The sequence below is a fragment of the Plectropomus leopardus genome, chromosome 8, assembly GCF_008729295.1.
Source record: "Plectropomus leopardus isolate mb chromosome 8, YSFRI_Pleo_2.0, whole genome shotgun sequence".
NCBI lineage: Eukaryota > Metazoa > Chordata > Actinopteri > Perciformes > Serranidae > Plectropomus > Plectropomus leopardus.
The window spans coordinates 8646213-8662935 of NC_056470.1; the positions used below are offsets into that span (position 1 = coordinate 8646213).

General features: G+C 38.9%; 1 protein-coding gene across 1 annotated transcript in view; it reads right to left on the reverse strand.

The window, feature by feature from the left end:
- Positions 1–429: 429 nt before the first annotated feature.
- The window catches only part of LOC121947497 (kelch domain-containing protein 8B-like), a 133379-nt gene continuing 117085 nt past the window's right edge, over positions 430–16723 (reverse strand). The window contains exons 4-5 of the mRNA XM_042492578.1: positions 11935–12036; positions 430–664 (exon numbers count right to left, since the gene is read on the reverse strand). Coding sequence (XP_042348512.1) covers positions 468–664; positions 11935–12036 — 299 coding nt within the window. The 3' untranslated portion in view covers positions 430–467. The remainder of the gene's footprint in view (positions 665–11934; positions 12037–16723) is intronic.

Below are 16723 nucleotides of genomic sequence, written 5' to 3' on the forward strand. Positions count from 1 at the left end.
CGCTGCTGCAAAGAAAAGATACAGATATGGCCCTATCTTCCTTTAATATCCAGAAAAGTACCCTGCTTTTATTCTGAAAAATGCTCAACAGTTCAAAGGCGTGTTGTTTCTTCAGACACTATGTGTGTGTGTCTGTTTTTTGCTCATTTTTTTCTTCCTCTGATTTGCCCAGCGTAGAAAAGCTGTTAGTTTTCCGTCCTTGCCAGTCACAGCAGGCGGCTTGAACGCCCTTCATTTTGTATTCATCCAAACTGTCTCTGCAGTTGAAAATGCTTGTTGAATGTCAAAAACTGTTTCTTACATCCCATTGTACAAGAGGAATCCATCAGTTGGACACAAAGGTAGAAAAAGTATCTAAGTGTGATCTGTGGATCCAATTCATGTGTCCTGTGTTTATGCACACACATGAATAAATCATCAATGCCGGTTTGCACCCCCTAGTGTGTGTGATAGCGTGTGTGCATGTCTCACACTGTTTCCGGTAAGCAGAGGGCTTCCACAGCGTTACTGGGTCCCTGGGCAACTCCGCCAATCACAAAGAGCATGCTGCTTGTCTGCAGGAGGGATGAGGAGCAGCGTGCAGTTGGCATAGGCGCCACATACTCCCAGCGCCGCTTCACCGGGTTGTAGCTCTCCACCGTACCCAATGGTGATGGTTCATTACCTGCCAAATGGAAAGTAACATGTAAGGATGACAGCAGTTATGATTAAAATGCAACAATAGCAAAGTTTTTAATTAAGTTTGGAAAACAATTGGAAATATCAAACAACTATCTTCTACTACTTCTGGGGCTAACCATGGAAGCAAATAATGAGTCATAGAGATCTGAACTGTGAAATTGTGAGATCATTCAATAAAATGTAAATGTTGATAGTGAAATACTGTTAAGTATAAAGCTGAAATATTTTAGTGACTTTATTTTACTGTGAAACCATCAGGTTTAACTGTTTATTCACATCATCCATTCTAGGGTTTCCCAGGTTTTACATGTTGAACTTGACAAAGCGAGTTTTGACTTTGACTTAATTTTTAGATCTGAATTGAGCTCATTCATTTGATTACAGTTTTGATTTAGGGGTATATGAATTCTGTATCTGTATATGGCAGCCAGCTGGTAACAAATGATCTCAAATTACAGTTAAACCAGAATTTAAAATATGTTTTGTAAAAACATTTCAAGCAGAAAAAAATTCAGTGCAGTCACAGAATCTTGGTTTGTATTTGATCAGCATTGATTAGTCTTATTGGGTTTTTTTTTTTAAAACATTTTCCAGCCTCCATTTTACAGTATAGGAGACAGTATGGTTCCCACTTCCTGTTCAATACCTCATAACAGTGTACTAAAATATATTACTGAAGAGACTTTGAGAGGTAAATAGGCAGTGAATTAACAGAATCTTGATTCATATCTGATCAGCCCTCCCTAGTTTTACAGTTTGATCTGAGTTTGAAAGAGAGAGAGAGAGAGAGGGATTTTCTCTCTTGATCCGCTTCTGTTCTTTGTGTCAACGGTGGTGGGCATACGAAAATGCGGAAGTACAAGCATTCTGTAACACAAGCAACAGACCTTAAGCCATTGCAAATTTAAGCTGAGAGATGAACAGTGAAGTCTTGGCGTTGGTAAGATGGAGGGAAGTTTGCCACAGTTTACACATTTCAATGATATAAAGCTGGTTGAGAATAAGCAAAGTATCCCTTAAGGCAAAATAACTCAATGCAATGAATTCGATGGCTTTAAAACTTTTACTAGAAACAAAACAAAGGTATTTAGTTGCTCGTCAGATTCAAATCTTTATGGCCATTTCTTGTTACCATAGTAGTCACGCACACATCATTAAAATTTGACACTTCAGGATTATGAATGCACACTCATCACACCTCTCATCAGCAATTTGTCTTCTAAACGACAAACATGTCTCTATAATCACATATCACTTTTGTGGCAGGCGTGATACACACTCTTAGCTTCCATCTCCCCCAGTTGTCATAAACAAATAGTTGCAGAGTATCAATGCAATAATCAGTCTCTGCAAGCGTTTATTTTATGATTAGTTTACCATAAGTTTGCCATTTACCATCATCATTAACAGCTGTACGTGCCAATCTGTGTGCTCTAATCAGTGGTGCTGCTTTGCCAGACGGTTGTGTGATATGCATGAAACGCGGCTGGACCACATCAGCTAAGACTGCGGCCAGATAGAACCGGTCATACTGTTACCATTTGCTGCTGGACGCCCAGTTGGCACCTGGCACTTCTACATGATAGGTGCACGGGCAATGTCATTTGAGAACGCGGCTGGACAGAACCTTTCATGTCGCATGCAAATGAAATGAACCGCATTAGGTTGAAACGTTGTTGGTAATGGCATAATATAAAGAGCACAAGGGTGCCTATAAAGCGGGCAGGAGAGTGAAAGTGATTATCATATGCCTCCTTAATCTAATCCTAACCATGCGTGCTGGCATGTGCATATGCTGGCATTACGGTGTTAGTTGCCTTGTGCTGTTGTCGCCTAAACCGTGCCATGTGCTGAGTCATCACAACATGTGCATTTGTTGACATCATGGTAGCGGTATCCCAAAACGTACACAACAGACGCAGAAAGATGCCGAGAGCCTGACAAGCAAGAAGCAAACGTGACGAGTTGGAATGAGAATGTGTTGAAGGGACACACTCACAAGATACCCGACAGCTACAGTCAAACATAGATTCAGTTTCTTTTGGAAACACTGCCTTATTTGTAATTCATCTTTGACTCATTATCAGCGCGAACAGTAGCCAACTCCCAGGTACAACAAAGCAAAAACATCTTCCAAAGAAAATAGGTATTTTAAATGAAAACCTCCTGGATATTTACAACAGCTTATTGTAAAATGTGTCAATTAACTCTGGCTGTAGGTTAAATTGCTGTTTTTTTCACATAATTTAGAAATGCAAAGTAGCAAAACAGAGATTAATTTATATGCTAATGTTGCAGGATATTAACTTCATTTACATTACTGGATTGAGTGTGTTCCAGGAAAGGCTGACAGCAAAATTACAGTGAGTCAAAACTGCAACACTAGTAGATTTTATTTAAGAATTTAGCTTTAATATCATCAATGGCATGTTACCCAAGGATTCTTCTCCTTTATAAGCTCTGCTGCTCTTCTTCTATTCACTCTATTTCTCTTTCCCTCAACGCTCGCTTTCACCTCAGGTGCAACACTCACTGTCATTATACATCAGCGAGCACTAAGTTGTTGCCGTTTCCATGGAGACCCACATCACAGCAAGTCCCCAAATGATATGGACTGGTGAGTGTATGGCGTATGTGTGTGTCTACGGACGACTATTATCATCATTTTGTATGAAGAACAAAGTGGCGGTGCCGAGTCGGCCTTTTCAAAGCTATCTGGGCCTGCTCAGGCTTCGGCTCCTTTATCATTTTTTATGAAGATACACACACATACCAAACCTTTGGCTACACGCACACACACACACACAGAAACTTACTCTGTGCTGCTTGAGGTGCTCAAAGGCTTCCTCTTGCTGCTTTGATTCGCGCCCACGGACGTCATGTCAATTCACCAGCCGCTCCTCTCTTTCTCCATTCTGCCCCCCTCCTCCTGACCTCCATTCCTCTCCTCTTTACTCCCATTATTCTTGCTGTTATCTCCCTTGACTCATACCATTAACTTCATTCTTACCTGTCTTTTCTTTTTTGATTCCTCATTTCTCTTATTCCTCTCTTCTTATCTCTTTCTAATCCTTACTTAAAAACAATTTTTCTTCTTCTTTATCACTCTTAACCCCAGCTCATCTGTCCTACTCCTCTATTCACTACAAGTCTTTCCTCTCCTGTCCTCCTCCTCTCCACACTCCTTGGCTTCACATTCTCCTCTTTGAAGCTACTCATTTCAAATTACCTTCCTTCCTTCTGCTTCTATCACTCTCAACCTCCACTTCTCTCCTGCTCACCTCCTCTTCTTAGCTATACTGTTCGCCTTTATTCATACACAAAATAACACTACAGTTTGATTTACAGCTGTATATGGTTCACTGTGATGCAGTTTCAGCAGGTTGCAATCTACAATCCTCAAAGATACGTGCCATAAAATCCCCCTAAACCTGACATTCAGCACCTTTAACACTGTCGCATCTCATCAAGTCCATGATTATTTTCTTTTTTCAGAAGTTTTTTTTATTCATAAATAGTTGTAGGTCACTTCCTGATTTTGCCATTGTCCTTAACTTGCCTCACCTATTTCTACTTCAGTGTCTGATTTCCTACATCTCCCAGAATTCCTTTCACATACTTACTTGAAGACCTAACTTGATGCAAAGAGAAAAGTTTTTTTCTCAAATAAAATGAAAGTCATGTTTTTTATACACAGTTTTTATGGCCACAAAGTTTATGGTCAGCTCTGCGTGTTGTCATTGACATGCTGTACACAAACCAACTCGCCAACAGTTTGCAAGACTGTGGGGTAGAGATGCATGCAAAAGAAAATATTACATTTCTAGTGGGAGGGAGAAACACACCTGCTTTTAAACCTTATGAAAAACTTGGATATCAGGTTTTTGGATATGCACAAATATCAAGGCACCAGCCTTTTCAAGAAAGTGAAGAAAGGAAAGAGAGAGTCCAACAAGTTTTCAACTGATAGGAAACTGTGAAAAAAATCCTATTTTTATGCAAATAAGCAAAATGACAAGCGGCTCCAGCTGTTTTACTTTTCCTTATTTTGACATGATAAAGGACGTGTTGGGCATGTTAGAGTATACAGAGCTGCATGTAAATGAGATATTCATTCCCATTGGTCATGTAAAATGCTTAGTAGGAAATTGTCTTTTTTTTTTAAATAACAGAAAAAAAAAATTTGTGCACGTAAACATACTCAGTGTCTATGCATGTGGACCCTGTTTTTTTTCTCAGTCAGTCACAGTTTTAAAAAAAAAAAAGTCTTTGTTTTCATTTCATTTTCAGGTCCAATATCAATTTCATCCTCCACCGTTTTCATCTCTATTCTTCAGTGTTACTGAAGCTCACAAGTGTTTATTGTCTGTCTTTTCTATTCACCTCTCTCTGACCTCCTGTTGCGTCTGTTTTCAGACAGCGAGACAATAGCACAGCACTCTAAGCCCAAAGGCAGCCACAACAAACCTGCAGTGGAGTTTATGGTAATGTTTACTGTATGCTGTGAAGAGCGACAATACATGCCCTCTTTACAACACTTATCATATTTTAGTGAGTAAGTCACAGCAATCATCCTTGACATTCTTTGTTGCGTCCTTCAGTTCTTTGAAACTACTGTTTGTGTGTATGAGCAAGATGCATTCTCAGTGGTCAAAGTGCTGCTCAGTGTGGTCACTACAGCATCACAAGAGGTAGCTGTGCACACTGGTCAGAGACACAATGACTGCTCAGTGCAAGCCTGGATCTTCCTCACATCACCGTGACAGAGCAGGGTTCAGAACAGCCACTGCTCAGTCCCTGCTGGCTGCTGGTCATGGATCGACAGTCACAGGTTGACCTGTGGACAGTCACAGACAAGCTGTAGGAGCTCCCAGTGCTGACAGGTTCAAGAGGAGCAGGAGGTCGATACTCAACAAGGGGTTGTTTAGAGATTTGGTCAAAAACTAGTGGCTTTCTGCTTATTTGCTTCAGCCACCAATGATTAAATCAGATGAGTGCCTTCATCATTATCCTCCACACTTTGCTTAACACTGGATTTTACTTGGTGCTTAAAAGTAGACAATATGTGTTCTCCACACAGGAAAGGAAGTGGTAACATCTTGCCCTGCTTTCAAGACCTTTTGTCCTTGATTGTAGCTCAGTGGAACTTGAACAGTGATTTACTTGCTCATTATGACTCACTTATCTTACCACTATGAGTTGCCAAAAGTAAATTCTTTACAAAGCTGCTGATAATAACTGAGAGAACCCCTGAACTAACAGAAAGGTGAGGTAAATTATAGGGTTTATCACCATTATTTGATTATTTGATGCAAGCTGCCAAAAGGCCTGGCACCCAGGCTTTCCAGGGATGCACTGAGCACTCATCCATGATCTGGGAGCTCATACAACGTGCAAAAAGTGAGAGGGGAGATCTACATGTGGTTTGTCTCGGCTTGGCAAACGCTTACGGCCGTGTCACATAAGCTGGTCTATTTTGCGTTGGAGATCTTCTAAATTTCACCGTGCATCACCAAAATTATAACCACGTACCTCAGCAACCAGATGGCAGCAGCTGGAAGTTGGCATCACCATGGGTTGTTCGATATCCCCTGTACTCTCTGAGGTCGCTTTTGACATCATTCTGATCGGAGCCAGAAAATCAGTCAGAGGCCTGATGTTACCATCTGGCGAAAGACTCCCTACTCTGAAAAGCTATATGGATGATGTTACAACCATCCTGCAGACAGCACAGCAAGGCTCCTCAAGGGTTTTATCACCATTATTGGTAGTATTATAAATTTTTTGGGGCTATTAGGAAAGACAGGGACATGGGTACGTCAGCTGAGGACATTTCAGTTCATGGTCAGCTGAGTGCTGAGATAATCTGCATTCTTCAGTGCAGCAAACTGCAATTTTACAAAAGGCCTTTCTCAAGACAGAGTACACCAAGTTTGGAATGTATCCTTGGAAGTATGAACTTTGCAAGTTCAACTCTGGAAAATGGGAAGAAGCTTAATCTGCATAATCCAGCAGTTCATGTGTAACCCATTTCGGAAGTCTGCAATCATGAGTCCAATGCCCTAATGGTAGTAAAGAAAGAAGCAATCATCCGCGGCCTGTTAAGGAGGCAAGTTGGGGCCGCACATGGGTCACAAAACACAGGACTTTCCCCAGAAGACCTGTGTTTGGAACCGTTTGAACTTTGAGTCGTTTAAAGGTATGTTGTCACCATGTGTCTTTTCCTAAACCTAACAACAGTAACTTAATGTGAAATACGTAACAATTGGTTTAGGAAGTAACGTCATTCACTCATGCTAATTTGTAGGGTTTTCATGCAAATCGTTGTATAAAGATTCGTTGTCCAGGTCCACACAAGTCAGCTCTCTCTAAGCGTCCTTGATAAAATGAGTGAAGTAAAACCATTTCTGCTCATTTGGACTGGACTTGATTAAATGTGGAATTACAATTAAAACAGTACTTTGGCTGTGACTGAAGATATCTCATTTGTCCACAAGAGTGCAAAATACAGACAAGAGAGCAGATGAGTAAGGCCTGTTGTCCCAGCTGTCACCTCCAGTGTTACTGGATTATTTGGATTTGTTGGTGAGCTAATTGGATCCTAATTAAGCATTACAGCATTCAAAATGTGCTCTCTTCACTATTTTTTTCCTCAAAATGCTGACACACCGGCATGTATTACCTGCAACAGCTGAATGATTGTGAGCAGGTCTAAGAGACTTACAATGACTTTGAACCTGACCAGACCAGACCAGACCAAGAACCTAGTTTTAATTATTAAATGCTTTGTGACCATGTCTTAAAGTAAAGACTGACACAACTCTAATCTTAAAAAGTTCCCAGTTAGTTTTCCTAGTACTCTGCCAGTTAGAGCTACATTTAGCCTAAGGATGTGAATTCAGTCCAAAACCTGTCATACTAAAATGTTACCTGTGAATGTTGTCGTGTCCTTTTGCATTAACAGAATGGCATGAATTACTCAGACGTGAGTCTAGCAATATGTAAAAATATAGAGATTTACCTGTTGTATTTTTTTGGTTTAAGCCACATTATATATATATTTTTATGTCTCTGTCATTGTGTTATTTCTGGCTTGCAGATTTAGGCTACATTTAATAATATAATCCAATGTAATAGGCTTAAAGAGTTGTCAGAGCTGATGATGTTTACACTTCATACAAAGGGTTGAGAGGCGCAGATGAAGAAAATTAAGCATGAATGCATGAAGTTTATGAAGAATGTACACGTACTGTGTGTTTATGTGAGCAGCTACGTGTGTGTGTATGGCATAAAATACATGTGAGTGCTGTGTGTGGTGTTGTGAGCACTGATCTATTTGCATAACAGTGTGTGTGTGTGTTCATTTCCGACAAACAATCTGATAATGGAATGATACGGCTGAACACATAATTGCACCTCAAGTCAGTCTTCTCTGATGAGTTGTATCTAATTACAATTTACATGCAGATACGTTATTGTTGTTGTGGCTGACAACTTGATGGAGACAGAAGAGCACATATTTGGTGTGGAGAATTGTTGTTGCGGTCGCCTGACTCCATGGGGACAGGTCTTACTGGTTTATTTGGTCTTATTAAAAAAGTAAGCTGGTATCACCATCCTGATAATAAATCAAGCTTTTACCAAATCTAGTTGATGAAAAAGCCTTTTCCTCTGACAAACTCAGTGAGCGCATACTCTTGTTCTTGTTTAACTGGATACTCCTTTATGGCCTAAACCCAAAAATGCTGTTTCCAATTAACTTTTATGATTATATCACAGAACGACTAAATAAAATTCAGCTTGGTTGCTAAAAGTTGCATGAGGGGCAATTAGCGTAATTAAAACATTTTATATCCAAGATCACCTTTCGAGTTTGACTAAAAGTGAAAATTTAGCCATTTCCTGATTTTGACCTAATTTGTTATACATATTTCATGCAAATTATCAGAATAAAGAAAGGCTACATGACAGTAACAGGTGGATTTATGGACATAACAAACACTGACTTAGACCCTTGGATCAACTTTCTAAATTATTCACAAGCAAAATTACAGACATTACTATTTTGTATTAACTAGTTAACTTATTATGCTTATTACGCTGATTGCTCAACATGCAACTTTTAGCTATCAAAGTGAATTTCATCCATTAAGCTTTTAGATGACATTTCAATCACAAAAGATTATAAGAAACAACATTTCTGGGCCCGAGAAATTTCCAGTGGATTGATTAAGTCTACTTCTGCAATAACTTCACTTATTAATGTGTTTGCTTTACAGGCTACAGGGAGACTTTTATAGGCTTGGGTTTTTTAATGTATCAATGGTTTTTTGTATCACATTAAACTCCTCTGTATCAACAAATAAGTAGTCTGAAGTGCATTGTTATAGTAAGCATTCCTAGTGAACAACCATTTTTGTGAGGTCACAAATAGCTCATTGAAAGATGTCAATTCCCTACTGGGAAAAAAGTGAAATACATGTTGTTTTCTTGCAAATAGGTGGATATCAAGTTTGACTTCAGTTCCATATCTCGCCAAAGGTAAAATCAAATGAACAGCCATATTGTTCAATGTATCATCTTCACTTTAAGCCTTTATCCCAACCTGTACTATATACATTTATATATGTGCGCACACGTACAGTATAACTGCATTATAGAGGCTCTGTGATGTCTTTGTGGCTGTATTTTCCTTTTTATTTCCCTAGTCAAAAGGCAGAGGGTTGGCAATGTGCTACAGACCAGCTATGACTCACAAGCCCAAAATATCCCCATGGATTAGATGATGAGCCAGACTTGCAGCTGACACTGGCACAGAGGAAAAATATAATATATCTACCTCGTTTCATCTCAGTCTCGCTCACTGTGTCATTTTCACGTTAGCACATGCACACACACACATCCAGTCCATTCTTGTATGTCATTCAATCCGCTCCTTCCTTTCTTTCTGTGTTGTTGTCTGCTGAATTGAACTGTCTCTCTCGGCAGGACAAGATTGGCGTTATCCCCTCTCTCTCTCTAACACACACACACACACACACACACACACACACACACACACACACACACACACACACACAGAGAGAGAGAGAGAGAGAGAGAGAGAGAGAGAGAGAGAGAGAGTCTTAACAGATGTCCCTACACATTATTGTCTGTCACTCTAACCGGTGACAGATTAATAAAAAAAAATGTATTAAGCCCACATGGGAATGTTCTCAAACAATCTGAGGACCAAGGTTTCAATTAATAAATGACTAGTTGCAACCATGGAAATGCATCAGAAATAATGAATAATTGTTAGCCTGCCAATAATCTCAGAAACGATCACATTCATTGACACGACATCTCAAAATGAATGTGATGATGATTTATTCAAGACACGGTGCTGCGTGTACTAAATTTGATTGAGGTGGTAAAATAATTCCCATTCATTCAGCTGTTCATCTTTGATTGTGTATATAAAGAGAAACATTCTTGATGGATTTCAGGATTGCATTTCTTTTAAGTCTGTGGGTAGATTTGATTCTAAAACTACCACACCAGTGTGTGTGAGGATGTATATGTGTTGCTGATGCATGCAGGTGCGCAAAAAATAGAGTTAATATCTGTTTAACAGGCATGTCATCGAGGACCAAAGCTGACCTCTGATTTAATTTGCATTGCTCAGTCTCTCTTCACACTTTATTTACTTTGACAAATGCAGCTCAGCCAAGGGAAAAATGAAAAGTTAATGGAAGATTAATTTGGTTGTGTTTGTGTGTGAGCGTGTGTATGGAGTGTGGTGTTTGTGATAAATCACATTTGTGGTGTTTGATTTGCTGTTAGCAGTGAAGTCGGCACTGACAGCTTCACAGTCTGTACATGGCCAGGTCTTTATTCCAAGTATTATGGGGTGATATCTTTAATGAACATAAAACAATCAACAGTGAAGTTATAAGTTACTTAGCAATGGTAATGGTAGTAATTACTATGGTAATATTGAAGCATCCTTTTACCAGGTAATGATTCCTGCATAAGTTTTGTGTCAACATAAAAATTTAAAATAGGCTGTTTGATTTAAAGGGGCAATCCATGGATTTTCACATAATACATTTAATTTTTAAGTAGGGACACCAATGGGGGGGTCAGTAAATTAGAGATAAAATGGGGGTAAATGCTATCGATCAGTCAAAAAATCATGGTCAGTCAGTAAATACATAAATGTGTGTATTTTTTAAAATATAATTTATAGAAATTTTGTAACTTTTTTGCCATGCCCATCTTTCTAATTGCCTGTCAGTCAAAACATCACTGATAGCATTGACTAGTAAATGGTCTGCACCTTCAATGAAGCAGCTCTGCTCCTGAAATTTAGCTAGCTAGCTTGTTTGCTAGTGTCTAGCTAGCTAGTGCTAAATTACAAAATTGTGCACATTTTTTTTTAAAAAGGAAAAGAACTGATAAGCAGACAAAGAGCCCAGCTGAGAAAAGTTCAACTGCAATTTAATTTTATGACATTATGATTATGTTTTTTTCTGAATAATATATAAATATATTCAGAAAGTGTCTTTTGTTGTTGTTTTTGTTTTTTGGTTTTTTTTTTTTCATTTTTTGTAGTATTGTAAGTCAGTTTCTAAAATCATCTTGCTAAAGGGGGGCTCCGGCCATGAGCTAAAGTAATGAAATGAAAATATTAAGAAACACAGCAGGTTTCCTCATTGCTGAAGAAAGTTTTACTCATTTTTTGAAGACAGTGGTAAGCGCCTCTTAAGCTAGCGTGGATGGAAAACTAAAAAAATAAACTACTGACTCCTTTAGCTTGTGACCCTTGTCTTGCAGGTCACTGTGGTCTGTCAGGCCCAACATCATGATTTCTAGGCCTCTGCTTTGACCTTTTTTTTTTCCACAAATGTCCTCCAGAGTAGAGGAGATTGAAAAAGGAACAAGTATAGTATAGTACGCATTATAATTCTAGAGTGTTTTTCTTCAAATCACAAACTGTGGTCCCATAGTATGAGGTTTTGTGTTGTACTGCAGCTGATTACATCGTTTACCTTCCACAGATAAGTAAGTTAACAAACCATAGTAGAGACATTTTAAGGCATGTCCAATAACAGACAATGTTGCAGTGCTGCAACATTGAAAATCAATCGCAGGATGACCTGCATTGTTGTTCTGTCTCTCCTCTCTGTGTTTCCTCATTGGGTCAAAGGCGAACTATTTAATGGACAGAGAAGAACAGAGTGAAAAGGCGAAAGTAATGGAGGTGCTGACCTAGACCACCAGCTGCGATCACCCTTCCTCCCAGGCATCCCGCCACAAAGTCGGCCCTCTTCTCCCTCATCCTGGATGTTCGGCTGGGTTTGATCCAGATACCTGCCAGAGGAGAGAGAACAGGAGATATCAGTCATCTAGGAGAAATCAGAAGTTCAACATTTCATTCCCAAACTGAGGGCATTACTCTGCTGCTGTAGCAGCCTCCAATCCTCTGGTTTCTGGCTTTTCACCAGATGCTGGAACCTGGCTGCAGGGATTGGCTCCCATTCAATCACAAGAGGTCCGACACTGATGTTGGGTGATAAGGTCTGGCTCTGCGTTAAAGTTCATCCCACAGGTGTTGGACAGGGTTGACATCAGAGCTCTCTGTAAGCCAGTCGAGTTACTTCACACCAAAAACTCAGAGGACCGTCTCTGTATGGAGCTGGCTTTGTTCACTGCCACATTGTCAAGTTTAAACAGGAACATCTTTTTTGTTTTTTATACATTCAGTTATTTTCAAGTTCAATATTTGCCTTATTAATAACATAACATAAAGAATAAATTCAAATAATGATACAAAAAAACAATGTAAAATAAATATGAAGTGTAAATTTCCTTTATCACATCTGGTGTTTCCACAGTAGTGTAAAAAACTAACTTGAATTAAGTGGGCCATACCATGAAAAACAGCCTGAAAGCAAAAGCGCACATAAGAATTCATAAGTCATGTAGTACAGTAAGTGTTGTCTAAATGTTCATATTAAACAGTTCAATGCACAGCATTCAAAATAGCTCATAGATTTAGGCATTAAAATTGAAGTTCCATAGGTGTAGATCTCAGGGAGGCCGCAGGGGAAATATTCCCGACATGTGACGTGCATTAGTCTCCTCTAATTACAAACACGAAGGTCACAGACACTTTTATGTTAACTAAAGTAGACCTTTACTCCATAAATTTACTGAGAAAATTCTGCATACAAATTAATCAGAAAGCAAGAATTTAATGTTTGATGGTCAAACCTTTCTGGCAGAGAACACCCAAATGCATTCCTTTTGGTGTGTCAAAGCCTTAAAGCTCACTGATTAAAAAATAACATATCTTGTGTTTTTTTTTCATGTTTCCAGTTTTTATGCTAAGCTACATTAGCTCTAGCTTTATCTTATTATCTTACTCTCAGAAAAAAAAAGCCAATAAGTGTATTTCCCCAAAAACTAAACGATTCATTTAGTACCCAAAAGAAAAAAATGATTTTGCAAGACTTTTCAGCATCATTATCTTAATGACTCCAATAATCTTTGCTTTGCCTTCATCAGCCTTTTAAACAACAGCAAATTAAGGAACAATGCAGGAGGTCACTGCTGCACAGGAATAAAGAGCGAAAGTCAAATGGAAAACATAGAGGAACAGAGGAAAAAATAAATTGTGCATTACAGAGAGATCTGTGTTTGACAGCACAACAAGGTCTGCCTCAGGGGCCCCCTCCCTGTCCACCTCCCCCTCTATCTGTCCCTGGCTTTAGGCCCACTATCTAACAGCAGATTAAATATCTATATTTGGGACAATGACACGCAGTGACACATTCCCCTTTCCACTCCTCCACATTTCCTATGCAAGGAGCCTCAGAGTGGAAAATGGGCTGCAAATTCCGGCAAATTCCACAAAATACACTTTTGCACAAGCATTAAAAATGTGCTGCATAGACATAAATGAATGAATGCATAATGCTGCAAATGATCATATGTTAAGGACCCATCAGCATGGATTGTGGTACTCCTCCTCACCGCAGTGCTGTAGCCTATACCAGTAATTTTTCACTGTGTGATGAAAAGCATTGATTTTGAAAGGTGAGGGGGATATTTGCCTGTCATCACTGAGCACTGAAGGACTTAACTTTGATTTATTCTATTTTTCTATGTCCTCCTGTACTGAGGCAGTTCCCCGGAAATGAGTGTTTGTCTCTGACAGAGGTAGACATAGAAACAAAACAAATATGTACAGGCATGCTGGCAGCTCTGTCGGACTGCCGGGCTGTTTCTGTCTGTCTGTCTGCATCTGTCTTTAAATCAGCAATAACACAAAGTAAAGCTGAGCTTGATTTGTTTCGATAGGAATTCGGTCACAAATCAAAGTATTGGATGAACAAGTTTTGGCCTGAAGATGGCTCTAGAGAAAAGTCAAAGAATCATCAAGGTGATCACAATTTATTTATAATACATTTTTATTCACATTTTTTATTTATATTTAAAAAAAATACAGCCAATTAATCTACCTTCTTCTAGACCTTCTTCTCATTTATTGATCTGATCTGATGAGCTCTGATCAGATTAGATGATCAATCATTTCCTCAATCATTTCGAACTGCTGATGGGGGAAAAAGAGCTCATGAAAAGATCCACTTGTACTACAACAGCTTGAGTCAGAAAAGCTGCTGTTGTTGGATTTAATGTCAAAAACACACCAAACAGTGGCAAAGTGCAGCCTGTGGCATCTGCTCCGGGCTCAGTAGGCTGTTTTTTTTAAAAAAAAAAAACAAAACAAAACAAAAAACGGGTGTTTAATCTGTCAATTAAATTTTAGATCATTTCATTATTTTTTTAGTCTATAAAATTTCAAAAAATGTTTAAAGGTGTCAGTCAGTGTTTCCCAAAGTGCAGAACTCAATGATGATCATAGAAAAGTGAAGAAACCAGAACATATTCCCATTTAAAAATTAGATTTTTTTTTTTCTTAAAAAAATACTGAAACCAATCAACTGGTTGCAAAAATAGTTGGTGAGTAATTCAATAATTTAAAACTAATCTATTACTAACTGCAGCTGCAGAACCCAGTGAGCTGTGGCAGTTTACCACAAACTAAAGTACCACAAACTAAAAGTTGGGGATAGTTTAACTAACTAAAAATTAAACAATTAATAGTACAATACTATAAACTGTATATGTAAAAAAATGATTGTGAAAATATATAACAGATTTTCAGTAAGCAACACAAATTAATATTTAATGTCCAAAAAGAAGAAGAAAGAAGCAAACTACTTATCTAGTCCTACCCCTGTTATAATCTAACCCATTAATAGACCAATAATCTTATAAACTCTCCGCCCAAGCCTCAATCCCCACAACTAAAGCACTAAAAAAATATATATATGTATATGTATGTATGTATGTATGTATATTAATAACAATATCACCATAAGCATTCCTTACATTTCCCTTCCTTTATTTGTGTTCCTTGAAAAAAAAGTATTTTGCACATATTTGTACGCATTTTTTGATTCTGATTTCTTCCTCCAGCCCATTCCTCAAATTCACCCAACGAAAAGATATACTTTTGAGGTTGGTGCAAGAACAGCCTTGTTTCATATTAAATTTTCCTCTTAAATTATAATTCTCTTGTCTGTCCAAGAATATTTTTTTTGTATATTGCCAGGAAGTACATTATTTCTTTTCATGCACATTATTTGCGCAGTCCTAATATCTGCCATCAATTTCAATGCATGCAACATAAAAGACAAACTGATATGTTTCCAATATAACAATGTTTCCAACATTTTTCACTATCCTTATGGCCTTTTTTGTAGTATGCATAATGATTGACTAATATAAATCACAATTATATATCTCTCACATCAAAACACAGACCAGAAGTTAAATGCATAAATTGTATCAGAATATGGAAGAGCTGCACCACTTGCCTGAGTTCTCTATTTACCCACTAATCCTCTCTCTAACCCTCACACACGGTCAAGAGCTCTGGAAAGTGACCATAAAGCAAATACAAGTGGATAAATCCAAGCTCCTCAGGGTTTCTCTGACTTCCTCAGAGTCAAGTTGCTACTCCCCGACACTGAGAGGAGCATGCTGACCTGGTCGCCTTCCTGTGGAAGTGTGAGCGGAACAAACGACAGCATGGATGAACCCAAGAAGCACTTAAGAGGAGTGTTGGAGGACATTGCTGGAGGGTAAAGGGATTTCTGCTGTGCTCGTACTGCCATTGTAGCTAACCTGTCTGGGATAAGCAGCGTGACAGGAGTTGGAGGTACTGATCAGGGGATAGATGGATGGGTGAACAAATGAATTCGTCATTTGACAACACGACAAGCTTAACGTCACATTGTCTCTCAGGTGCAGGCCACTAAATGGTCACCAGGGAGCAGTTATCTCACCTAACAGAAAGGTGTTTGTTTGTAAGCGGACTTCAGCTATGGCCAAGTCTCCCAGAACTGCAAAAACAAAGAGACGGAACGCTGTGCAGAGAGAAAGGCCAGAGAGAAAGCTGCTTGCAAAGCACCATTAATGTAACAACCATTTAGTTTCAAAAAGCAGGTACTGTTGTACGTCTGTTCTCTGAACTTTCATGCTCACATTCTGCTGATAGTTTCTTGTTTACAACATTTTCAGAAGTGCTGTTAAAAATTGCTATGCATCACTAACCAGGAGAATGAAAAGAAAACACCACTGTGGTGAAAAAAAAACTCTCAGTACTGTTAGTCAGCAAAAAATGACAGAGAAGCATAAGAGGATAAAAATAAGCTCTCGTAAAAATGAATGATCAACAAAATGTTCAGAAACTAGATACAATTAGTGAATTCAATTTTTTTTTGCAAACGAGGAGAGTAAAAGCGAAGGGAAGGGAAGGGAGAGGAGAGGAGAGGAGAGGAGAGGAGAGGAGAGGAGAGGAGAGGAGAGGAGAGGCATATTTTCGAGATAACACAAATGGGGTTGCAGTGCTGCTGTAGTGCTGGCTGTAGGGAAAGCAGCTGAATGGTAATCTCTGAGTCAGAGGAGAGGAAGGCAGAGCCACCAG